General features: G+C 39.3%; 1 protein-coding gene across 1 annotated transcript in view; it reads left to right on the plus strand.

Annotated features, from left to right (window-relative positions):
* The first annotated feature begins 3,670 nt into the window (after positions 1-3,670).
* The window catches only part of LOC137202714 (MORF4 family-associated protein 1-like), a 45,220-nt gene continuing 21,893 nt past the window's right edge, over positions 3,671-26,997 (plus strand). The window contains exons 1-2 of the mRNA XM_067698604.1: positions 3,671-3,735; positions 6,574-6,698. Of these exons, the coding sequence (XP_067554705.1) occupies positions 3,671-3,735; positions 6,574-6,698 (190 nt within the window). The remainder of the gene's footprint in view (positions 3,736-6,573; positions 6,699-26,997) is intronic.

Below are 26,997 nucleotides of genomic sequence, written 5' to 3' on the forward strand. Positions count from 1 at the left end.
GTCTGGACAAGAACATTTTCTTAAGTACCTAACAATAAAAGGGGCATGAAACTATTTACCAACCTCACTTAAATCCAGTAAAATTACCATTTACAGGGTGTTGCGTTAAGTTGATTGCTTTCCTTTCCCTAAATAAAGACTTAAATTTCAGCTCACAGGAAAAACTGATACCAAGAGAAGCTGCTCGTGAAATGATACAAGCAGCGCCGGAAGGGGGAATGTTAGAGGCAGGGTGGGGAGGAAAACAAAACTTGAACCAAAACCTTCACCGCATGTTTCATTTTAGAGTAATAATCAAAAACAAACTAAACATCAAGTTTCCTTGGATTATTATTCTCCCGGTCACGAGGCCACTTTTCATTGTTTGTCAGGGTGATCCTGAATAGAGATATTGTACAGCCTGCATTAGGGAGAGAAACTGGTTGCTCTCAACTCTGACCACAGATGTAAAATAACAGGCTCTGATATTCTTTCAGAAGTTTTGACTTCATTTTTTCTGGAGACTATAAAAAGAAATCTTTTTTGTTGCTACAGCTTTGCTGTGCTAGATGCTTTGTATTGCTTCCCTTCAGTCTGGTCTTAAGAGAAGAGCTTTATCCTGCATACCTATTAGCAAAGAAAAGTGTCTTAGAATCCCTACACAAAAGAATTATTTTGTAGAGGTGCCCGGCCATAGGTTTATATTCATTCCTGGTTTCTCAGGTGACCTATCACGCATAACAAATTTTTTGAAGAGGTTAGAAAAAAGATGGTGGGACTAAAGAAGAATTTGAAAGTTCACTGTATCCAATAACCCAAGAAGAACTTTAAAAGAAAAAAATAAACATTAAGAGAGACAAAGTTTCTAAAATAAACAAACAAGGATCTGCCTTAATAAAGTAGTTGACAGCTTCTCTCCCTCTTTTCCAGGCTCAGCCACCAGCAACAGACAAAAGGCCTCATTTGCACAGCTGTTGCCCAAAGAACTGAACAAAGCGCTGAAACTTTAACTTGAATTTGAAAAAAAAAAAAAGTCAACTGACAAAAAAAGGCACAGATATCAGGGAAGTCAACAACGAGGCAAAAAACTTTGTGAGGTCAGGAAGAAGAATTTTCTAAAAGGTAAATTTCCTGGGAGCCCGAAGGAAACTGGAAATCGGAGTCTGATAAAGGCACGGAGGCTGAGCTCTGGAAGCTCCCATCCCCGCACAGCCACCAGAGTGAAAATCACAACAGCAGGGAGAAATCCATTGCCCAAGATGGTGGAGCAGAAAAGGCAACAGTTTCTTTAGAGCTCGGAAGCTGGAGCCAAGTGAGGGCTAACTTCAAGAAAGAGCCTGCCTCATATCGTTTCTTCTAACTTCTGGACTCTGCCTTAGAATGAGTCTCTGTCATGGGGAGAGGGAAGATTCGGGTAAGACAGAAGAAGGTAGTAATGTTTTTACATCCCCTTCATTTTAAATATTTTTCTTGTCCTTTTTTTTTTTTTTTTTTTTTTTTGGTGGTACGCGGGTCTCTCACTGCTGTGGCCTCTCCCGTTGCGGGGCACAGGCTCCGGACGCACAGGCTCAGCGGCCATGGCTCACGGGCCCAGCTGCTGCGCGGCACGTGGCATCTTCCCGGACCGGGGCACGAACCCACGTCCCCTGCATCGGCAGGCGGACTCTCAACCGCTGCGCCACCAGGGAAGCCCCCTGTCCTTTATTTTTTTTTAACAATATATAAAGCCTCACAAAAGAAGAGGCAACTAGTGTTTTACAAGTAAAGCCTCTTAGGAAAATAAGAAATATACTGGTTTAGGCTATTTATTATTTATAGACTATCAGTTTCAATAAAAAAGCTTGAAGCATCCATACAATAGAAACTATGAAAACAATTAGAACATTAAACCAGGAGTCAAAGAACAAGATGGCAGGATATAATGGGGACAGGGAGAGGGAGTAATTGTACCGGACAATATAGAAATAGTCTTCTCCTTTGCTCTATCAGCTGTGATATACAGAACTAAAATTTAAGTTCAACTGCAGTGAATTCAGTTCTTTTTTTTTTTTTCAGTCCTTTTCCAGCTGCAATAAGAAATGCTGAAGGAATTTCAAGTACAGTCCCAGAAATAGTAATTAAATGTTCACAACATATGCATTGGGTTTGCCCAAAAGTTCATTTGGGTTTTTCCATAAGAGGGTATGGAAACCCGAATGAACTTTTTGGCCAGCCCAATACTAGACACCCCACCCCCACCCCCCCTTGAAGAGTCTTGGAGTCTTATGAGAAAGAGAAACAAAAACAAATAATCTCAATGCAATATGATCAATTTGGGTTGCATTTCTTTTCATATATACTATAGGAGAGGTTTTGTAGGGCTAGGGAAGGAAAGCCTTCACTTGTTGGGAAAGAGAAAAAGCATTACTAACATTTCATATGAGTGATATATATTGGCAGGGACTTAAAAGAAGAACAATTTTCCAAATGGAAAAGAGGGAGAAGGACAGTCCCCAAAGAAACCATGCATGCAAAAGGACAGAGGAGGAAAGACCACAGCGTGTTCAGGAAGATTTCACCATTGAGGGGCTGGGGATAAAGTGGAAAAGTAGCTTGGAACTGTGAAAAACTATAAAGAAGACACTGAAGAGCTTTTCAACAGGTAAGGGAAAGTATCCTATTTCAGTTTTAGATGCCAGTTGCATGTTGCAACTTGGAGAGTGGATAAGAGTAAGAGTGAAATTAAAGTAAGGAAGGAGGCTGTTTTAGGGTTCTTCAGAGAAACAGAACCAATAGGATGTGTATATATATATATATTTGTATAACAATGGGTTTCTTTTAAGGAATTGGCTCACACAGTCACAGAGGATGGCAAGTCTAAAATCTGCCGGCTGGGCTGGCAGGCTGGAGACCCAAGAGAGCCAATGTCACAGTTCTAGCTGAAGGCTCTGTGCTGTAGTGACAGAAAGAGCCAATCAGTGTTGTAGTTGAAGTCCAAAAGCAGTGAGCTGAGAATTCTCTCTTGCTTGGGGGAAGTCAGTCATTTTTTTTTTTTTTTTAATTTATTTATTTTGGCTGTGTTGGGTCTTCATTGCTGTGCACAGGCTTTCTCTAGTTGCGGCGAGCGGGGGCTACTCTTCGTTGCAGTGCGCAGGCTTCTCATTGCAGTGGCCTCTCCCGTTGCCATAAGGAACTCAACTGCCATAAATCCCTTCCCAGGAGTTTCATAACCAGGGAAGACTGATTCTTATCACAGGAGAAGAGACTAGAAATGGACACCTTAACCAGACAGACTTTGTCACAAACTATCATACCTCCCATCTATTCTTCTAAGGGCCTATTCATCATTCCTAAAAATCATTTACCTAAGAGGTGTACATCCCCCCCTCACCTTTAACCTATTGAGATGGCATTTAAGTCTGAATTCTAAGCCACCTGGGGGAGTTACTCATTTTTCCCTGGGTCTCTCTCATGGACACATAAGGTATACACGTTAATAAACTGCTGTTTGCTTTTCTCTTGTCAATCTGTCCCTTACTACAGGAATCTCAGCCAAGAACTCAGAAGGGTAGAGGGAAAATTACATTTCCTTCCCTCCAAAGACAAAATGGGAGAAGCTCAAAGGGGTACACACGCTAAATTGTCCTCCTCCATATTAGGAAGTTAATCACTCATGCCTAAAACTGAAAAAATAGGAAATAAGAGTATAAACATGGTAATAGCTAAAAGAGTTAAAACTGGTTGCCCCTTTAGAGGAAGGATCGAGAGAAAAGAGAGGTAAGAGAGGAGACTTTTCGGTTTTATTGTAAGCCTCATACAACTATTTGACCTTTTAAATTACTCCTGCATAGTTTGAGAAAAAAAATAAAATCAAGTTAAGAAAATAAACTTAGTACAATGTAGGAGTCAAAATTTAGTAAATGTTTCTAAATTTCTTCTGACAGACAATTTCTGCCCTACTCTGTTTTCTGACACTCAAAGAGGAGCAAAAGCCTTCTTGGGGCTTTCCTCTTGTCCCCACAACCCCTCTCTGTCCCCAGCAAAATGCCTCAGACCCTGAGACTCTGGGCTTCAAGTTCAAAGGGACAGACGGGAGAGTCACTGGGGATGCCTCATCCTAATTCTCCCGTGAGATTTGGGCAGAGTTGTTTTCTCTATGATCGTGTCTGCAGAAAAAGCTCGGTCATCTAGAAGTTTCTACTATGTGTAAGGTTGCCGTGTCTTTGCCTGTGTTTTGATAACATACCCCTGAGCTTTTTGGCATCATGCTTTCACTTATTCAGTCATTCATTCATTCAAAAACAAATGTTTAATGAGGCCCTCCTATGTGCTAGATACTTACTATTAAGTTTCTTAAAATTATTTTTCCTCAATGTATGGTTTGCATACTTAGGGATTAAGATATTTCAAGGTTCTTTATAATTCCTGCCTTTTTGTGTGTTAATTAGAAAAGGCAACCTTCTGTGATGTAATGATTAATTAAAATAAGGATAAACTAGATTATCTTAAGAAAAGAAAAGCTCCAAGATTTACTTTCTAAATTTAGATCAGGTCAGTTTAAATTTTCTCTTAACCAACATGTCAGTGGTCTCTCTTCTCACAAAAAAATTAAAATGTTAACATTTATCTAAAAGCATTATCCACCTCCTGCTGCTGGTTTATGAGCAAACAGACTTCTGCATTTCCTCTCAAGAGAGAAAAGTACATTTACAGAGTAGAATAGTATTTTGAAGTACTAATCCATGTATCTTCACTCCTTCCCACATCACCCCCACCTCTTAGTTTCCAGTTATGGACTAAATGTTTGTGTCTCCCAAAAATTCATACGTTGAAGCCCTAATGTGGTGGCCTTTGAAGGTGGGGCCTCTGGGGGTAATTCGATCATGAAGATGGAGCCTCCATGGGGGAACTAGTGCCCTTAGAAAAAGAGAAAGAGAGCTGCCCTTTTTCTCTCCTCTCCATCATGGAAGGATACAAGAAGACGTGTATCTAAAAGCCAGGAAGAGGGGTCTCACCAGACACTGAATCTGCTAGTGCCTTGATATTGGACTTCCCAGCCTCCGAAACTGAGAGAAATAAATGTTTGTGGTTTAAGTCACCCAGTCTATATTTTTGTGATAGCAGCCTGAACTAAGGTTACCCAAAGCAGGAATTGAAATCCCAGGAGTAGCCACCTGCCATGAAAATCAGGAGCCCACACTCCAGAGACAGCCCATAGGAATATACACCTTCGGTTATCCACATCTCCATCAATACTAGCTTTTCTAACTAGCATAATGAATGTTAGAAACAAGGTCTCATTGTGGAAACGAGTGGAATTTCAGATATGTTGTTCAATGAACAGAATACGAAAGTCCACCCAGGGCTTCCCTGGTGGTGCAGTGGTTAAGGATCCGCCTGCCAATGCAGGGAGACACGGTTTTGAGCCCTGGTCTGGGAAGATCCCACATGCCGTAGAGCAACTAAGCCTGTGCACCACAACTACTGAGCCTGCGCTCTACAGCCCGCGAGCCACAACTGCTGAAGCCCGTGTGCCTGGAGCCTATGCTCCGCAACAAGAGAAGCCACCGCAATGAGAAGCCCGCGCAGCGCAACGAAGAGTAGCCCCCGCTCACCGCAACTAGAGAAAGCCCGCGCGCAGCAACAAAGACGCTACGCAGCCAAAAAATTTTTTTAAAGTCCACCCAGGCCTGTAACCTGTACCCTCAAGGATAACGCCCAAGGCTTGACCCACAACAGAACCTGTGTCCAATCATTGAGTCAGAGGACTTCTGGTTGCCTCATGCGACTCCAAGGGTACAGAATTTTGCCTCTGGATATGGTTGCATCTGCTTCAAGAAACATTTCATGAAAGAGGTAGTTGGAGCACTTCAAAAGAACAGAGAGCTGGGACTTCATCGATCTTACGGAACAGTTTGTATAAATGTTTTTGAGCCTGCTTGCCAATGAATTTTTTTAATAAGTTCTGTATTTGTGGCATAATTTATGGAGAGTAAGTCAGTTTTGTGGTGGTTACTATTATTTACTAAAATAACCTAAAGTTGTATGAGACTAAACTGGCTTAGGTTTACAGAATTAGTTGAGAGAGTGAAGAGCCCTGAATGAAATTTGTAGTCTTGACCAGGGAACAGTGCAGCATAAGAAAGCTTGGATCATATAGCTGAGAATTACTAGGAGCATGAACATCTCAACAGAAGCTACTGTAGTGTAGTGACTACATCTGGAAACCATACACGATGACCTCAGCAAATGACAGCATGGACAACTACTAACCAAGGCCCAGATACTTCCTCCTTCCCTGGAGCCAAGAGGCTACTTAAATGCAATCAGAGAATTGTCTGCATTAAAATTTGAAGTGACTGAGTTTGCCAGGAATTGACTAAAACTATGGTTACTGCCATCAGGAAGAATCGAGTCTCTAAATAGATGTTAAACTGGAATTTAGAAAAAAAAAATCTAAGACTTTTCCTTTCTTGCACATCTGAGTTTTGGATTTTGAGAAATTCATACCCACTATATGCCACACGAGGAAAAACAATTCTGGGTCTCTCTCAATTTTTCTCTCCAAGATCTTTTAAGACTTGACACCTCTGTTACATTTTCTCCTCTATTTAGGTCTTCAGGAGTGACCCATGATCCCCCTAGACTCTTCTTTGTAATCCAAAGTCTGGTTCAAAGCCCAGAAAAGGGATATTCACGTCTTGCTGAAAATCAGGAAGAAAAGAAAGGCAGCATCTTAAGTATGTAGGTATGTGTCTTAGCTTGCGCTTCTGTAACAAATACCATAGATTGGATGGTCTAAACATTTATTTCTTACAGTTCTGAAGGCTGAGAAGTCCAAGGTCAAGGTGTCAGCAGATTTGGTGTCTGGCAAGAGCCTTCTTCTTGGCTTACAGGCAGCCAGCTTCTCACTGTATCCTCACATGGCAGAGAGAGAGATCATCTTTCTCACATCTCTTCTTATAAGGGCACTAATCCAATGCACTGGGGCTCAACACTCACAACCTAATTACCTCCCAAAAGTCCCACCTCCAAATATCATCACATTGGGAATTAGGACTCCAACATATAAATTGGGAATCCATAGCAGTATATATTGTGGCAGGGAGGAAAGTGATGATGAGGGAAAAGTTATGTTGAATTCACCTCCCAGGAATTTTACTTCCTGAGGGAAGAAGGTAGAATCATCTTGCATTCAGCAAAAACTTAACTATCAGCCAGCATTAGGAAAGCACTAGTTTCACCAGGATGAGTAAAATATTTTCTGAAATCAAATAAGGAGACAGACCATATAATGTGCTAAGTGCTGTGATGGGGTTAGGTACAGAACCAGCGTTGGGGGATGGAGAGAGCCCAGCTCTGACTGGAGGCATCTGAAAAGCCTTTCAGAAGTGATGAGATTGAAACTGGGTCCTAAGTTTCACCAGCAGAGAATGGCCTTGCCAGTGAGCAGTAACAGAAAATGTCAAGGCAAAAATTAAAGAAAAAGCATGGCGTGTTAGAAATGGTGACAAGTCCAGGAGTCAGAAAGTATGTGGATGGACTAGCAAGACTATGCTAGAGGGTGAAAGTGTGGTCAGATTGTGAAGACTCGTGAATGCTTTTCTGAAGAGATTGGCCTTGATGAGGTCAGCCAGGTCATCCAATGAGCCTGCAGGTCCCAAAGAAGTGCCCTAATGGGAGCACAAAAAACCAGAGCTCTGGGCCCCTCCACTCCACCCCAGACCAATTTGTATCTTTTATATCTCTCTTATATTTCTAATTTGAAAGTAGAACTCCGCTGTTATTTTTAAGTTTTAAAATTGCTCATATAAGCAAATGAAAGTCATGAAAGCTCTTTAATTAGGGAAGTTAAATGACCGTGTTTACATTTCAGACAGCTAATTCTGGTTGCAGGGCAGGAGGAAAGATTAGAGAAAGGAGACATAAGAGGCAGAAAAGTCATTAGTTAGACTGTTAAAATAGCCCATACAAGGAATGACAAAAGGTCCAAACTAAGGTAGTGATAGTACGAGTGTGAACAGATGCAGGAAGAGGGAACACATTCTAGAGACATTTTAGAAATTGAATGAACAGCCTTTTACAAGTCCTATTACACATGTAGCAGATTTCAACAGCATTTGGGCCTAGCAGGCAGGTAATCCACTTTACCTTTACGTTGGTGGATTCATGTAATATCAGTTGCTTCACTTCAACTTCAGTGTATTACCACAGGGAGGTGAGATAAGGACCTCTGGCAACATTCCAAAGTCTAGGTTGTTGAAGATATTACAGTTTGTAGACTGATGTGACTTTGGAAAACAACATTAAATTTAGTGGCTTATGGACGAACATAGGAAAAGTCACCAATGCAGAGTGTCCATTTGACTTATCAATTCCAGAAGACTGATGTGGTATTTTGTTGGCTCTTTTCTTCTCTCTCTTTCACTTTCTACAAGTAATATTTTTTCCAACTCTAAAAAAAGGAATCTGAAAAAAAATAAATTTAGTAGTAAATAAAGTAAGCCATAGATATGGTTCATTTTGTTGTTGTTGTGTTATACTATTTGTCATGATATCACATGATAGAATGGTTTACTAAGATGGATCCTTACAGTATGCTGGCCTTATAGGCAGGCAGAACAGACTTGACTCTATTATGATTTGAGATATGGTGATGAGTTGCTCAACCCTTATTCACACATTCAATCATTCAGTAACTACTTACTAAGCATCTACTTCGAAAAAGTCTTATGACAGGTAAGCACAGTGGAATACAACACAGATGTAGTCTTAGGCTAGTAGAGTTTTCAGCCAGCCAGAGAGACAAACATTAAACAACCAGTTGCACACTTAATTCTTTGACCATTATTGTGATAACTGCTTTGAAGATGAAAGAAAAGCTACAAGAGAGTCTAGAACAGGGGACCTCACCTAGTCTGCACTTCCACGAGGGAGTGACCCTTGATGGGTGAGCTGAAGAACAGGCTGCTGCTTCTGCAAGAAAATGGAGAAGAGATATTCAGGCAGAGTAGGTGGTGCAAAGCAGGCATATATGCACTGAGCAGCTGGAAAAGGCCACGGTGGCTGGAGGGCGGAAATCAACAGGAAGACTGGCCGGATGCACAGATTTGTACGCCTCGTTGGGGTTTGGTTTTAGCCAGAAGGCCAAAGGAACACCTTCAATGGAATTTAAACAGAGGGTGTGGTCATCAGACATTTTTATTTTTTATAGCAGCGTTATTTTTTTTTCACATCTTTATTGGAGTATAATTGCTTTACAATGGTGTGTTAGTTTTTGCTTTATAACAAAGTGAATCAGTTATACATATACATATATTGCCATATCTCTTCCCTCTTCCCACCCTACCTATCACACCCCTCCAGGAGGTCACAAAGCACCAAGCTGATCTCCCTGGGCTATGCGGCTGCTTCCCACCAGCTATCTACCTTACGTTTGGTAGTGTATATATGTCCATGCCTCTCTCTTGCTTTGTCACAGCTTACCCTTCCCCCTCCCCATATCCTCAAGTCCATTCTCTAGTAGGTCTGTGTCTTTATTCCTGTCTTACCCCTAGGTACTTCATGACATTTTTTTCCTTAAATTCCATATATATGTGTTAGCATACGGTATTTGTCTCTCTCTTTCTGACTAACTTCACTCTGTATGACAGACTCTAGGTCTATCCACCTCATTACAAATAGCTCAATTTCGTTTCTTTTTATGGCTGAGTAATATTCCATTGTATATATGTGCCACATCTTCTTTATCCATTCATCCAATGATGGACACTTAGGTTGTTTCCATCTCTGGGCTATTGTAAATAGAGCTGCAATGAACATTTTGGTACATGACTCTTTTTGAATTATGGTTTTCTCAAGGTATATGCCCAGTAGTGGGATTGCTGGGTCATATGGTAGTTCTATTTGTAGTTTTTTAAGGAACCTCCATACTGTTCTCCACAGTGGCTGTATCAATTTACATTCCCACCAACAGTGCAAGAGGGTTCCCTTTTCTCCACACTCTCTCCAGCATTCTTTCTAGATTTTTTGATGATGGCCATTCTGACTGGTGTGAGATGATATCTCATTGTAGTTTTGATTTGCATTTCTCTAATGATTAATGAAGTTGAGCATTCTTTCATGTGTTTGTTGGCAGTCTGTATATCTTCTTTGGAGAAATGTCTGTTTAGGTCTTCAGCCCGTTTTTGGATTGGGTTGTTTGTTATTTTGTTATTGAGCTGCGTGAGCTGCTTATAAACTTTGGAGATTAATCCTTTGTCAGTTGCTTCATTTGCAAATATTTCCTCCCATTCTGAGTGTTGTCTTTTGGTCTTGTTTATGGTTTCCTTTGCTGTGCAAAAGCTTTGAAGTTTCATTAGGTCCCATTTGTTTATTTTTGTTTTTATTTCCATTTCTCTAGGAAGTGGGTCAAAAAGGAACTTGCTGTGATTTATGTCATAGAGTGTTCTGCCTATGTTTTCCTCTAAGAGTTTGATAGTGTCTGCCCTTACATTTAGGTCTTTAATCCATTTTGAGCTTATTTTTGTGTATGGTGTTAGGGAGTGATCTAATCTCATTCTTTTACATGTAGCTGTCCAGTTTTCCCAGCACCATTTATTGAAGAGGCTGTCCTTTGTCCACTGTACATTCCTGCCTCCTTTATCAAAGATAAGGTGACCATATGTGCGTGGGTTTATCTCTGGGCTTTCTATCCTGTTCCATTGATCTATCTTTCTGTTTTTGTGCCAGTACCATACTGTCTTGATTATTGTAACTTTGTAGTATAGTCTGAAGTCAGGGAGCCTGATTCCTCCAGCTCCGTTTTTCATTCTCAAGATTGCTTTGGTTATTCGGGGTCTTTTGTGTTTCCATACAAATTGTGAAATTTTTTGTTCTAGTTTTGTGAAAAATACCAGTGGTAGTTTGATAGGGATTGCATTGAATCTGTAGATTGCTTTGGGTAGTAGAGTCATTTTCACAATGTTGATTCTTCCAATCCAAGAACATGGTATATCTCTCCATCTATTTGTATCATCTTTAATTTCTTTCATCAGTGTCTTATAATTTTCTGCATAGAGGTCTTTTGTCTCCTTAGGTAGGTTTATTCCTAGATATTTTATTCTTTTTGTTGCAATGGTAAATGGGAGTGTTTTCTTGATTTCACGTTCAGATTTTTCATCATTAGTGTATAAGAATGCCAGAGATTTCTGTGCATTAGTTTTGTATCCTGCTACTTACCAAATTCATTGATTAGCTTAGTAGTTTTCTGGTAGCATCTTTAGGATTCTCTATGTATAGTATAATGTCATCTGCAAACAGTGACAGCTTTACTCTTCTTTTCCGATTTGGATTCCTTTTATTTCCTTTTCTTCTCTGATTCCTGTGGCTAAAACTTCCAAAACTATGTTGAATAAGAGCAGTGAGAGTGGGCAACCTTGTCTCGTTCTGGATCTTAGTGGAAATGCTTTCAGTTTTTCACCATTGAGGACGATGTTGGCTGTGGGTTTGTCATATATGGCCTTTATTATGTTGAGGAAAGTTCCCTCTATGCCTAATTTCTGCAGGGTTTTTATCATAAATGGGTGTTGAATCTTGTCGAAAGCTTTCTCTGCATCTATTGAGATGATCATATGGTTTTTCTCCTTCAATTTGTTAATATGGTTTATCACATTGTTTTGCATATATTGAAGAATCCTTGCATTCCTGGAATAAACCCCACTTGATCATGTTGTGTGATCCTTTTAATGTGCTGTTGGATTCTGTTTGCTAGTATTTTGTTGAGGATTTTTGCATCTATGTTCATCAGTGATATTGGCCTGTAGTTTTCTTTCTTTGTGACATCCTTGTCTGGTTTTGGTATCAAGGTGATGGTGGCCTCGTAGAATGAGTTTGGGAGTGTTCCTCCCTCTGCTATATTTTGGATGATTTTCAGAAGGATTGGTGTTAGCTCTTCTCTAAATGTTTGATAGAATTTGCCTGTGAAGCCATCTGGTCCTGGGCTTTTGTTTGTTGGAAGCTTTTAAATCACAGTTTCAATTTCAGTGCTTGTGATTGGTCTGTTCATATTTTCTATTTCTTCCTGATTCAGTCTTGGCAGGTTGTGCATTTCTAAGAATTTGTCCATTTCTTCCAGGTTGTCCATTTTATTGGCATAGAGTTGCTTGTAGTAATCTCTCATAATCTTTTGTATTTTTGCAGTGTCAGTTGTTACTTCTCCTTTTTCATTTCTAATTCTACTGATTTGAGTCTTCTCCCTTTTTTTCTTGATGAGTCTGGCTAATGGTTTAACAATTTTGTTTATATTCTCAAAGAACCAGCTTTTAGTTTTACTGATCTTTGCTATCGTTTCCTTCATTTCTTTTCCATTTATTTCTGATCTGATTTTTATGATTTCTTTCCTTTTGCTAAATTTGGGGTTTTTTTTTTTTTCTTCTTCTTTCTGTAATGCTTTAGGTGCAAGGTTAGGTTGTTTATTCGAGATGTTTCCTGTTTCTTAAAGTAGGATTGTATTGCTATAAACTTCACTCTTAGAACTGCTATTGCTGCATCCCATAGATTTGGGGTTGTCATGTCTCCATTGTCATTTTTTTCTAGGTATTTTTTTGATTTCCTCTTTGATTTCTTCAGTGATCACTTCGTTATTAAGTAGTGTATTGTTTAGCCTCCATGTGTTTGTATTTTTTACAGATCTTTACCTGTAATTGATATCTAGTCTCATAGCGCTGTGGTCGGAAAAGGCACTTGAAATAATTTCAATTTTCTTAAATTTACCAAGGCTTGACTTGTGACCCAAGATATGATCTATCCTGGAGAATGTTCCATGAGCACTTGAGAAAAATGTGTATTCTGTTGTTTTTGGATGGAATGTCCTATAAATATCAATTAAGTTCATCTTGTTTAATATAAATATCAATTAAGTCCATCTTGTTTAATGTATCATTTAAAGCTTGTGTTTCCTTATTTATTTTCATTTTGGATGATATGTCCATTGGTGAAAGGGGGGTGTTAAAGTCCCCTACTATGAATGTGTTACTGTCGATTTCTCCTTTTATGGCTGTTAGTATTTGCCTTATGTATTGAGGTGCTCCTATGTTTCGTGCATAAATATTTACAATTGTTATATCTTCTTCTTGGATCGATCCCTTGATCATTATGTAGTGTCCTTCTTTGTCTCTTCTAATAGTCTTTATTTTTAAGTCTATTTTGTCTGATATGAGAATTGTTACTCCAGCTTTGTTTTGGTTTCCATTTGCATGAAATATCTTTTTCCATCCCCTTACTTTCTGTCTGTATGTGTCTCTAGGTCTGAAATGGGTCTCTTGTAGACAGCATATATAAGGGTCTTGGTTTTGTATCCATTCAGCCAATCTGTGTCTTTTGGTGAGAGCATTTAGTCCATTTACATTTAAGATAATTATCGATATGTATGTTCCTATTCCCATTTTCTTAATTGTTTTGGGTTCGTTATTGTAGGTCTTTTCCTTCTCTTGTGTTTCTTGCCTAGAGAAGTTTCTTTAGCAGTTGTTGTAAAGCTGGTTTGGTGGTGCTGAACTCTCTCAGCTTTTGCTTGTCTTTAAAGGCTTTAATTTCTCCATCAAATCTGTATGAGATCCTTGCTGGGTAGAGTAATCTTGGTTGCAGGTTTTTCTCCTTCATCACTTTAAATATGTCCTGCCAGTCCCTTCTGGCTTGCAGAGTTTCTGCTGAAAGATCAGCTGTTAACCTTATGGGGATTCCCTTGTGTGTTATTTGTTGTTTTTCCATTGCTGCTTTTAATATGTTTTCTTTGTATTTAATTTTTGACAATTTGATTAATAAGTGTCATGGCTTTTTTCTCCTTGGATTTATCCTGTATGGGACTCTCTGTGCTTCCTGGACTTGATTAACTATTTCCTTTCCCATATTAGGGAAGTTTTCAACTATAATCTCTTGAAATATTTTCTCAGTCCCTTTCTTTTCCTCTTCTTCTTCTGGAACCCCTATAAGTCGAATGTTGGTGCATTTGATGTTGTCCCAGAGGTCTCTAAGACTGTCCTCAGTTCTTTTCATTCTTTTTTCTTTACTGTGCTCTGCAGTAGTTATTTCCACTATTTTATCTTCCAGGTCACTTATCCGTTCTCCTGCCTCAGTTATTCTGCTATTGATCCCATCTAGAGTATTTTTAATTTCATTTATTGTGTTGTTCATCGTTGTTTGTTTCATCTTTAGTTCTTCTAGGTCCTTGTTAAATGTTTCTTGTATTTTGTCTATTCTATTTCCAAGATTTTGGATCATCTTTACTATCATTATTCTGAATTCTTTTTCAGGTACACTGCCAATTTCCCCTTCATTCGTTAGGTCTGGTGGATTTTTATCTTGCTCCTTCATCTGCTGTGTGTTTTTCGGTCTTCTCATTTTCCTTATCTTACTGTGTTTGGGGTCTCCTTTTTGCAGGCTGCAGGTTCGTAGTTCCCGTTGTTTTTGGTGTCTGTCCCCAGTGGCTAAGGTTGGTTCAGTGGGTTGTGTAGGCTTCCTGGTGGAGGGGACTAGTGCCTGTGTTCTGGTGGATGAGGCTGGATCTTGTCTTTCTGGTGGGCAGGTCCACATCTAGTGGTGTGCTTTGGGGTGTCTGTGGACTTATTATGATTTTAGGCAGCCTCTCTGCTAATGTGTGGGGTTGTGTTCCCGTCTTGCTAGTTGTTTGGCATAGGATGTCCAGCACTGTAGCTTGCTGGTCGTTGAGTGAAGCTGGGTGCTGGTGTTGAGATGGAGATCTCTGGGAGATTTTCGCCATTTGATATTATGTGGAGCTAGGTGTTCTCTTGTGGACCGGTGTCCTGAAGTTGGCTCTCCCACCTCAGAGGCACAGCACTGACTCCTGGCTGCAGCACTAAGAGTCTTTCATCCACGCGGCTCAGAATAAAAGGGAGAAAAAGTAGAAAGAAAGAATTAGTAGAAGGAGAAAGAAAGAAAGAAAGAAAGAAAGAAAGAAAGAAAGAAAGAAGGGAGGGAAGGAGGAGGGAAGGAAGAAAAAAGAAAGAAGATAAAGTAAAATAAAATATAATAAAGTTATTAAATAAAAAAATAATTATTAAAAAAAAGAAAAAAAATTAAAAAAAACGGACGGATAGAACCCTAGGACAAATGGTGGAAGCAAAGCTATACAGACAAAATCTCACACAGAAGCATACACATACACACTCACAAAAAGAGCAAAAGGGGAAAAAATCATAAATCTTGCTCTCAAAGGCCACCTCCTTAATTTGAGATGATTCGTTGTCTATTCATGTATTCCACAGAGGCAGGGTACATCAAGTTGATTGTGGAGCTTTAATCCGCTGCTTCTGAGGCTGCTGGGAGAGATTTCCCTTTCACTTCTTTGTTCTCACAGCTTCCAGGGGCTCAGCTTTGGATTTGGCCCCGCCTCTGCGTGCAGGTCGGCTCACTCAAGCCGGGGGGAGGGAGGGGTACGGAGGCGGGGCGAGCTTGCGGCGGCAGAGGCCAGCGTGACGTTGCGCCAGCCTGAGGCGTGCCGTGCGTTCTCCTGGGGGAGTTGTCCCTGGATCACGGGACCCTGGTAGTGGCAGGCTGCACAGGCTCCCCGGAAGGGGGATGTGTATAGTAATCTGTGGTCGCACACAGGCTTCTTGGTGGCGGCAGCAGCAGCCTGAGCGTCTCATGCCCGTCTCTGGGGTCCGCGCTTTTAGGCGCGGCTCGCGCCCATCTCTGGAGCTCCTTTAAGCAGCGCTCTTAATCCCGTCTCCTCGCGCACCAGGAAACAAAGAGGGAAGAAAAAGTCTCCTGCCTCTTCGGCAGGTCCAGACATTTTCCCGGGCTCCCTCCCGGCTAGCCGTGGCGCACTAACCCCCTTCAGGCCGTGTTGACGCCGCCAGTCCTCTCCCTGCGCTCCTACCGAAGCCCAAGCCTCAGCTCCCAGCCCCGCCCGCCCCGGCGGGTGAGCAGAGAAGCCTCTCGGACTGGTGAGTGCTGCTCGGCCCTGATCCTCTGTGCGGGAATCTGGCCGCTTTGCCCTCCGCACCCCTGTTGCTGTGCTCTCCTCCGCGGCCCCGAAGCTTTCCCCCTCTGCCACCCGCAGTCTCTGCCCGCGAAGGGGCTTCTAGTGTGTGGAAATCTTTCCTCCTTCACGGCTCCCTCCCGCTGGTGCAGGTGCCGTCCCTATCCTTTTGTCTCTGTTTATTCTTTTTTCTTTTGCCCTACCCAGGTACCTGGGGGGGGGGGGGTTCTTGCGTTTTGGGAGGTCTGAGGTCTTCTGCCAGCGTTCAGTAGGTGTTCTGTAGGAGTTGTTCCACGTGTAGATGTATTTCTGGTGTATCTGTGGGGAGGAAGGTGATCTCCGCGTCTTACTCTTCCGCCATCTTCCCGGAAGCCTATATCCATCAGACTTTTTTTTAAGGACTTCTCCAACTTCTGGGTGAAAAATAGATTGGAGTGAGACAGAAGTGGATTCAGGGAGACCACATAAGTGGCTCTTGTCAGAAACTTCACCAGATTTCTCATCTGCAGACCCTGATGCCAACAACCTGAGTTCCGGGAACAATTTTAACCAGAGTGTACATACAGTTAGGCCCAGATACACCCAGCAACAGAGTCTAGAGTGTATCTTGCTGTTGAGTTTGATGTCCTGTGCCTCTAGGCCACAGCCTTTGCCACTGCAGATGTGTGGGCCTGGGCCATGTGCCAGCCACTGTTTCAGGGTTTCCTTCTTCCTCATTTGCTAAAGCCTCTTCCTAAAACCTGCCCCTGACCTCTGCCTGGCTTAACCAGTCCTTCACTTCTGTAGTCATTCATCACACACTGGATGGGCCTCTTAGAATAGCACTGTCTTCCAGATAGAGTTCTGTTCTACCAGCTGCTTCTACCTCAGCTATTGGTTCCCTCACTGGTTTCAGCCCTGCCCTAGGTCAAGGTCCTCACCTGGTCCCTCCCTTCCCCCAAAGTTCCTCTGAGGCGAGGCTGTCAGAATGATACAAAATAAACTACAATAAATAGCACACAATGGTGGGTTACCTATCTAGAAGCGTTTTCCTTTAGCAGAAGACAGCTTTATTTCTTATTCTTCTGAGAGAGCAAGGTAAGATTTATTATTTGTTAACAGTTGCACCAGAAATTCCAGTGTGGCTGAAGCACTGTTGCATACGGTTATCAAAAGAATCAGGAACATGTTTTATAGCAATAAATATCACTCAGATTTTTTTCTCAAACATGTTTCATTGTTTAGGTCTTTTTGCTTTTAACTGGCCTGAGTGTCTGACTCCCATGTTTCTCTGGATTTCCTGCAGTACAAATGATACACCTCAGTGAAGAAAGACACTGGCATGTGAAAAGAAGAGAGTCAATTTAATCTGCATTTAATCTGTAGCAGGTGTGCTGTTGGATTTAGTAAGCATTTCTGGGTAAGCAGTGTTTTTTTTTTCTTTCTTTCCTTAGGAAGAGGACTTGAATCACATGAGCAAATTTTAAATCAAAACATGAAATATAATCTGAGCAGGATACAACAAATAATTCTCCACCCTTACACTTTCTCTACACCTAAAAGAAAAAAAGTTAGAGGGAAAAAGTTTTCTCTGAGCTTGCTAGGATACATTTCTTTTTCTTTTGTTTCCTTTTTCCTTTTTCAGTCCAGGCAAGATGGGACCACCCATAGAAATTAACTAACATCTCATTTCCTGAGTCTGAAATCTGAAAAACATTCATAAGTTTCAGGATAACATCTTTTTACATCTGTGTTTATGGTTCCGTTTTAAACACCTTTTTCTAAAAATAGAATTCTCAGTATGACCAGAACAAACACGGACTGGGTGAAAAATGTTTCTGCCAGATTGTGAGATTGATGTGAATTAAAGTAGCTGAAATGTAAGCCCATGTTATTGTAATCTGAAGTGTTAGAGCGTGCCCTTCAGCTAAGAAATGCAAAATATTTTCAAAACAAGCATCATGTGACACTCAGCAGATTGAGTCATATTATTGCAGCTCTCCAGAGGAGGTAATTTGTTGTGCAGAGACTTTGGGATGTTTTGCTAAAATATTGACCTTTTATTTCCTAATGCGGCTCAGAATTCTCAAATTTTTGTTGCACTTGTTTTACATTTTGTTCTGTTAACCAGATTGCTGTCAAAAATTCTAATGAATCTTACTATCTTTTAAGATAGAAGGGATAGCAAAAAAGATGTACAAAAAAGAACAACAAAGTTTCAGGTGTTTTGATTTAACGCTTTTTATGCAGTTTTGAAGTTCCCAACCATAGTATTAACTTTACTTCAGCACTTTGTAACCTGTCCTCAAATTTGGGATTTTCTTTATCCTTTCTTCCATGTACTCTGATAGCACATATGTTATAATCTGTAGATTAGTTTAATTTTCTGCAATGATGAAAACATCAAAGAGTTTTAGTCACTTGAGCTGCCAGTTAGAAATTGAAGCTTCCAGCTCCACCTGAGCAGAAATAAACAAGCCCCAAAAGGAAAGGTGAGTAGGAGCCAGAAAGAGATCCAGTGGCAAAGCTTTTGTGTGAAATATGGAAGAACAATGTTATTTCTGCTTACTAGATATGTGAGCACAGTGCAAGGGACACCAAAAGCTGAGGCTGGACAAAAACAAGAAGCAGAGGCTTTGACTTATATCAAAATTGGTCAGGAGAGAGGCAATTGTCCTTTGCAAATAATTTCCAAAAGAGCTTCCTACCTAACAATACACCCTCCATTCAGTTCATCTTTTGTCTTCTATTCCTTTTATTTCCTTTGGGGGTTTTTGTTTGCTTTGTTTTGTTTACATAGATGCTTAGCTTCTGGCTCTCATCATTTCTCAAACTCCAGCTCAGTGACTTTTTTTTTTAAATAACAAAGGACGTTCCCAATTTAATGAATGAAATTAATTTTCAGATTTAAGAAATCCAGTAAATCTCAAGAAGAATAAATATGAGCAGAAACATGCTTAGGCCCATAATAGATAGAAGGCTGAAAACCAAAGAGAAAAAAACTTGAAAGCAGACAGACAAAAAATGGCAACTCTACATAAAGCAGCACACAGTTTGAATGATGTTGATTTCCTATCAGAAACTATGGAGATGAAAAACAACATCAAAGAGGTTTAAAAAAATCTGCCAAGACAAAATTCTGCATCCAGCATAAGTGTTCTTCAGGAACAAAGGCAAATAAAGACATTTCAGGTAAATGAAAACAAAAAAAAACTCAGCACAAGCAAACCTGAACCATAACAAATGGAAAAAACAAGTTTTTCAAGTTGAAGGAAAATTATACCAGACGGAATTATATATATATATTTATATATATAATCATAAATAATTTGTATATTAAGTAATACATAATTACAAATAGATAATTTATATGCACATTTGATAATTTTCATATCTTTCCTCCATATTTTTTAGCTGGGAGAATTAAAGAGGAAAATTGTTTCGTCAGTTTTGAATAAAAGATTCTTTAAATTCTATAGTGCTCAACAATTTTCAGAAGTTTCACACACGTGATTTCATACAATCCCACAATAACCTTTTTATTTTCAAATTCCAACTCAGTGACTTTTTTGATTTCTTTGTATTCAGTAGGTTATTCCTAGGCATCTGATATCTTGTGGCTATATTTTTAGCACCCATAGTAAGATTTTAGATATGTTCACTTATTTTTTTAATTAGTCCTCTGTCCAGAGCCAGCTCCCTCTGTTATTCTGTGCTGGCTCAAAGCTCTGACTCATCTTCCTGGTAAGATGCTGCCTATCTTTGCCAAAGAAAAAAAGACCCATCTCTGAAGGAGGCAGAGTTAAAAGTTCTCCAAGGGCCCAATTTCTGTGAATTCATAATCCAAACATATACAATGTAAGTGAAAGCTGAACAATTACCTCATAAATGTTGGAGAACATATTTGAGGTAGGGCCGTATGTGTCTGTGTTTAATTATCTTTATGATTAACAGAAAAACACTTTCGAAGGACCAAAACATTTTTAGTTCGTCTAACCAAAGGAAGATCAAATTTGTATAGGGCCTTTCAACTTAAAGGGGTACTCGTTAAGAAAAAGAACACAGAATTAAAACTAGAAAATTAGGAACAAAAGTGAATATATGTTTGGAAAGAAAAATAAATCACAATAAAATACATTTTAAAAAATAGATAAATACATTAAACATCATACAATACAGAAAATAACTATTTTATTAATTAATTGCCTGTTAAGCCTCTCAGATACAAGTTTCTATTTTTTGGCTTCATACTCTGAAAAATATATACAAAATTAATTGTAACACAAGAGGAATTAAAATACAGTTTTAAATTGTTGCTACATTATATTGAGCTGCATAAATATGTAATCATATTACTCTAATACTACATACATTAACTAAGTTGATGAATATGCATAGGTATCTTGTCATCAGAGCGCTTATTTTTTCAGTCTATATTTCTTTATTGTTGACAATTTTGTGTACTATTTCATCTGGAACTGCTCAACTTTCCAAGGACAAAGCATGTCAGATACTATAAGAAGTTATCTGACATATTAGAATGAAATGCACAGTCTGTCAAGAGACTTATTGTTACTTAATATTACTGTTTGTAATATTCCTAAAGTTTGTAACCTATAAACACAAGAATTATTAGATAGATTTTACTTTGTGTGATTCTCATCCAAAAAAGAAAAAAATATCGCGCATTTATCCTTGTACATTCTACATTATTAAGTATGTTACTGACAGGAGAGAATGACCATTTTGATTAGGTGATAATAGGAAGGGGGATGTTTTGCTTACAATTCTACACTTCTGACGCTTAGAAGAATTTTCCACAGACTAGCTTCTGGCTTCCTGATTTCTAAGTCCTTTTTCTCTTCCACAATCCACATACTTCAGTGCCTGGTGCTATAGGACACATTCATATCACAACATGACTCCACTCTTGCACTTTCATGTTGTAATGCCAGATAGTCCACAGAAGTTTCCTGGAAGCAATTCTTCCAAAGAGTTGGCAATTATACATGGAAGTGATTGTCAATTTCTGCATCCCCAAAATGCCTGACACCAGAAGAAGGGTGCAGGAAAGAAAGTATGAGTGGAGACAGGAGTCTTAACCAATTGTAGTTAAAAGTTTGTAAATTTTACAAAATCATATGACCATGTGAACACATGGCTAGGACCTTCCCAAGGCCTGGGAGGGAGCCATGCAAGGAAAGGCCTTGAAATGCAAGCTCCATCAGCTTCACAGTAGAGTTGCTTCTGCATCTAACCTCATTGACCTTTTAAAACAGGATGGTTAGACTCCTGGTTTCCTGCACATAAGGAGCTTAGAGGTTGTCTCGCTATCCTAACCATGAGTAAAAAGCTAAACAACTCTTCTCAGATCCATCAGAAGTCACAGGGTAAACTGCTGTCCCAAAAGTTGGAGAGACAAACAGGTGGATACAGAGAATCACAACTTACCGGAGCAGAAACCCACAAGCACAAAATTCCGTAGGAACCAGTAGGAAAACATAAACCATAAATTGACGAATCCCTGTAGGTTCAGTGTGGATGTGTCTGAGAGCTAAAAACTGTTAGGGGCCCATTCATTGGGGACGGGGGAGGGGTATTTCCACACTTTTGTGAGTTTTACCTCCAGGAACTCTATCAGGTCCTCACAGTAAAGAGTGGATAAAAGTATCCTCATGCTTTCAGCAGGGAAAAGGGAAAAGGAAACTTTTTAAATATACCAGAGCATTCTGTTCTTCTTACAAGATCTACCCTCAAGAGAAACGATTTTACAAGAGCCTAACCTATAGGGGTTTTATCAGAGCCTAACTGAGCTGAGGGAAGGGGAATACCCACCTCCAACCCCCTCTAACCATCCTGTCCCACCTAAGCGGGGAGGGGACTGAGAAGTACTGCTGAAGTTCACAGTCCAGGGGCACAAGCTCACCAAAGACTGAGACCTAATCATGGGACTATAGAGTGCTTCCCCTCTCCCCACACCTTACCACTACATTACTAAAGATCTGTTTACTTAAGTTTCTTTTACCAAGTACATCATGTCCACCTCTCAACAAAAACTTCCAAGACATACTAAATAGCAAAAAACATAGTTTGAGGAGCCTGAGCAATATCAGAATCAAAGTCAGATATGGCAGGAATGTTGGAATTATCAGACCAAGAATTTTAATAACTAAGATTAATATGTAGACAACTTATAAGTAAACAACATTAAGAACACGTAGATAGTATAAGCAGAAAGATGGAAATTCTAAGAAACAATCAAAAAGAAATTCCGGAAATCAAAAACATTGTAACAGGGCTTCCCTGGTGGCACAGTGGTTGAGAGTCCGCCTGCCGATGCAGGGGACACGGGTTCGTGCCCCGGTCCAGGAAGATCCCACATGCCGCGAAGCAGCTGGGCCCGTGAGCCATGGCCGCTGAGCCTGTGCGTCCAGAGCCTGTGCTCCACAACGGGAGAGGCCACAACAGTGAGAGCCCTGCCTACCACAAAAAAAAAAAGAAAACAGAGGTATTACATGATGATAAAAACAACAATACTCCAAGAAGACATAGCAATCCATATGTGCCTAACAACAGAATCACAAAATACATGAAGCAAAAACAATAGAACTCCAAGGAGAAAATGATGTATATACTATTATATTTGGAGACTTAAACACTCCTTTATAAGAAATGGACAGATTCAGCAAGCAGAAAATTTGTAAGACATAACTAAACTCAACAATACCTCAATCAAATGGATATAATTGACATCTATGGACAGCATCCATAACAGCAGATTATACATTCTCCTCAACTTTGCATGGAACATTCACCAATATAGACAACTTCTGAGCCATAAAACACGTCTTAACAAATTTAAAGGAATAGAAATCACACAATGCTTGCTCTCAGACCACAATAGAATTAAACTAAGTATCAATAACACAAAGAGCTGGAAATCCCAAAATACATGGGGAACACCAACACAATTCTAAACATACAAGGTCAAGGAATAAAATCTCAAGAGAAATTTAAAAGTATTTTTAACTAAGTAAAAATGAAAATACAACATCAAAATTTATGGATGCTGTGAAAGCACTGCAAAGAGGAAACTTTATAGCATTGAATGCATTTTTTTTTTTTAAGAAATATCTAGGGCTTCCCAGGTTGTGCAGTTGTTAAGAATCCGCCTACCAGTGCAGGGGACACGGGTTCGAGCCCTGGTCCAGGAAGATCCCACATGCTGAGGAGCAACTAAGCCCGCGAGCCACAACTACTGAAGCCCGTGCGCCTAGAGCCTGTGCTCTGTAACAAGAGAAGCCAACGCATGAGAAGCCCATGCACCGCAACAAAGAGTAGCCCCTGCTCACTGCCTGCATGCAGCAACGAAGACCCAATGCAGCCAAAAATAAATTTATTTTAAAAAAAAGAAAAGAAATATCTAAAATCAATAATCAAAGCTTCCACATTAGGAAATTAGAAAAAAAGAAGAGAAAATTAAATCCAAAGTAAACAGAAGAAAAGAAATAAGAATTAGAGCAGAAATCAATAAGAGAGCAAATAGGAAATCAATAGAAAACAATGAAATCAAAAGCTAGTTCTTTAATAAAATCAGTAAGCCTCTAGCAAAGCTAACTAAGAAAAAGAGAGAAAGGATACCAATTAGTAATATCAGAAATGAAAGAGGGGGGCTTCCCTGGTGGCGCAGTGGTTAAGAATCTGCCTGCCAATGCAGGGGACACAGGTTTGAGCCCTGGTCCGAGAAGATCCCACATGCCGCGGAGCAACTAAGCCCATGAGCCACAACTACTGAAGCCTGCATGCCTAGAGCCCATGCTCCACAGCAAGGAGAAGACTGTGCACCTCAATGAAGAGTAGCCCCTGCTCACCACGACTAGAGGAAGTCCATGCACAGCAACGAAGACCCAACTCAGCCAAAAATAAATTAATTTTTTAAAATAGAAATGAAAGAGGGAACGTCAATACAGGTCTTATGAACATTACAAGGGTAATAAAGGAATACTATGAACAAATCTGCCCACACATTTCATAACCTGGATGGAGGATCATTTCCTTGAGGGACACAATTTGCCAAAACTCTCACAAACAGAAATAGACAATCTGAATAGGCTTGTATCTATTTTTGTATCAAAAAATTAAATCAAAAATTAGTAACTGTCCAAACAGAAAACACCAGGTCCAGATGGGTTCACTGGTGAATTCTACCAAATAGTTTAAGAAGAAATCATACCAATTCTCTACAATGTCTTCCAGAAGATATAAGCAGAGAAAATACTTTCTAAACGATTTTATGGGGCCAGCACTACCCTAATACCAAATGCTGACTAGGATGTGGAGCAACAGGAACTCTCATTCACTGCTGGTGGGAACACAAAATGGTATGGCACCTTTGGAAGGCAGTTGGATGGCTTCTTATAAAAATAAACATACTTTTCCCATCAGGTTTAACAATCACACTCCTGGGTATTTTCCCAAAGGAGTGGAAATCTTAGATACTCAAATACCTGCATATATCATAATTGCTAAAACTTGGAGGCAAACAAGATGTCCTTCAATAGGTGAATGGGTAAATAAACTGGTATATCCAGACAATGGAATATTATTCAATGCTAAAATAAAAGAGCTATCAGGCCATGAAAAGACATGGAGGAACCTTAAATACATATTACTAAGTGAGAGAAGTCAACCAAAAAATACCACATACTGTGTGATTCCAACTATAAGACATTCAGGAAAAGGCAAAACTATGCAGACAGTGGATGCCTCAGGTTTGGGGGGAAGAAGGGATAAGTAGGTAGAGTGCAGAGAATTTTTAGAGCAATGAAACCACTCTATATGATATCAGAATCATGCATGCATGTCATTATAAAATTGTCCAAACCCATAGAATGTACAATAATTAATCCTAGTGTAAAAAATGGACATCCAATGATAATAACATGTCAGAGTAGGTTCATAAATTGTTACAAATAATCTACACTGGATTGATAACAGGAAAGGCTATGGATGTTTGTGCCAAAAAGTAAGAAAGGGCATTGCAGGTAGAGGGCATGGTGTGTGAGAGGTTCATTAGAAAACAAGGAGCATAATCACTCAAAAGACTAAAAGCGTATGTGCCTGGAGCACAGTGAGCAAGGATTATCACAGGATGAAGCTAGAAATTAGGCAGAAGCCAGATCATGTAGGGCCTTCCCAGATATTAGACTAAGTGATTAAAAGCTTTTAAGCAAAAAGGAGCACTGTCAGATTTAACCTTAAAAAAAATAATTCTGAGATAGACACAATATAGAAAAGTTAGGGGGAATGATACTTCTCTAAGGATATCATTTTTATCACTTTGACTTTGAACCATGTTATTGTTTAATACTCATAAAATAATAATGAATATATTTTATTCCTAAAAGGGAATACAAACTAAAGCAAATGAACCTTATTATAATCCAAAAGAATAACATAACCATATTTGAGGTGGGGGAGGTAGGGGGAGGACCAGGAAGGGCTATTCAAGTAACTTTTTTAAAATTGAGACTTAATTGACATATAACATTATATTAGTTACAGGTTCAAGTAACTTTTGAACACAGCATTTTAATACTATACGTTCATTCTAAAGAGAAAGAACTGTAAGTAAATATTAAACATATGATTTTTAATATATATATTATAAAAGAGGGAGAGAGTTCAAGAAATAGATAAGGGATATTTGTGTATGCATGTACATATGTATGTGTATGCACATACATATTTCTTAGCAATGTCTGTTGAGAAAACCCAGAGGTAATCACTCCCCAATAGCAATGAGAAAAATTAATGACCAAATTTTGACTTCTAAATATATTTTGTACTAAAAGGAACCGTGACTCCTTAGAGAAATGGTTGATTTCAGCCTAGGACAGAAAAAATAGAAGAGGAACTGTGAACATCTTGTGCCAAAAAGTAAGGAAGGGCTTCAAAAATGTCGGGGATGACAATAAATTAACACAGGAACAATTTTTTTTTTAATAGTCACAAAATTTATTATGTTAAAAAGGCAGATTAGAAAATGGCATTACGGTATTATCTAATTTTTTTTAATTTTTATGAATATGTTGCTTTTATAAGTAGCTTGAATAAACATACACTAAAACATTACCATTAAATCCAAGGAAGAAGGGATATATGTATATGTGCGACCGATTCACTCTGCTGTACAGCAGAAACCAACACAACATCGCAAAGCAACTATACCCTGACAAAAAAAATTTTTTTAATTAAAAAATGTTACCATTAACTATCTTCATGTGTAAGAACTATGGAATTTTCTTACATATGTGTATGTGTGTGTGTGTGTATATATATACTTTTTTTTTTTTGGCCGTGCCATGTGGCATGTGGGATATTAGTTTCCTGACTGGGGATGGAACCCGCGCCCCCTGCATTGGAAGCTCAGAGTCTTAACCACTAGACTGCCAGGGAAGTCTGATCATGGAAATTATAGTTCATTAATTAACTAAACACAGGACCATTTTGAAAAAGATCTTACCTAGCCAAATCTAAAAATCACTATATTAAGATTAAAATAATTATATTATTATTTTAGGAAAATAAATATACTAACAGATTAAAACTCATTAAAGGAAATAAGAATCCATGAATTTATACTAATATAGAAAATATATGAATGAATGAATGAGTGAATGGGAAGAGAAAAAGCTTTTATATGACAAATATCATAATTGATTTAGGCAAAAATCATCTATCATTAAACTACAGGATGAAAGTTTGGTGATGAATCGAGAGACTTGTGTAGACTTACAAAATATTATCTCCCCTGAAAATACTTGTTAATTAAAAGGAGAAAAGTAGAAACTTTACAACGGAGAGAACTCTAACCAAATGATCAAAGTGAACATCACTGGTGTTCAGACAAGTCAACATCATGTGCCTCACGATACAGGGCATTGAGAAGCATACAACATCCCTTCTGTGGTATTCCTGCCCAAAATACATAACCTCAAACTAATCACAAGGAAACATCAGACAAATCCAAACTGAGAAACATTCTACAACAATAACTGGCCTGTGTTCTACAAATATGTCAA

This window comes from Pseudorca crassidens, chromosome 11, assembly GCF_039906515.1.
Source record: "Pseudorca crassidens isolate mPseCra1 chromosome 11, mPseCra1.hap1, whole genome shotgun sequence".
NCBI lineage: Eukaryota > Metazoa > Chordata > Mammalia > Artiodactyla > Delphinidae > Pseudorca > Pseudorca crassidens.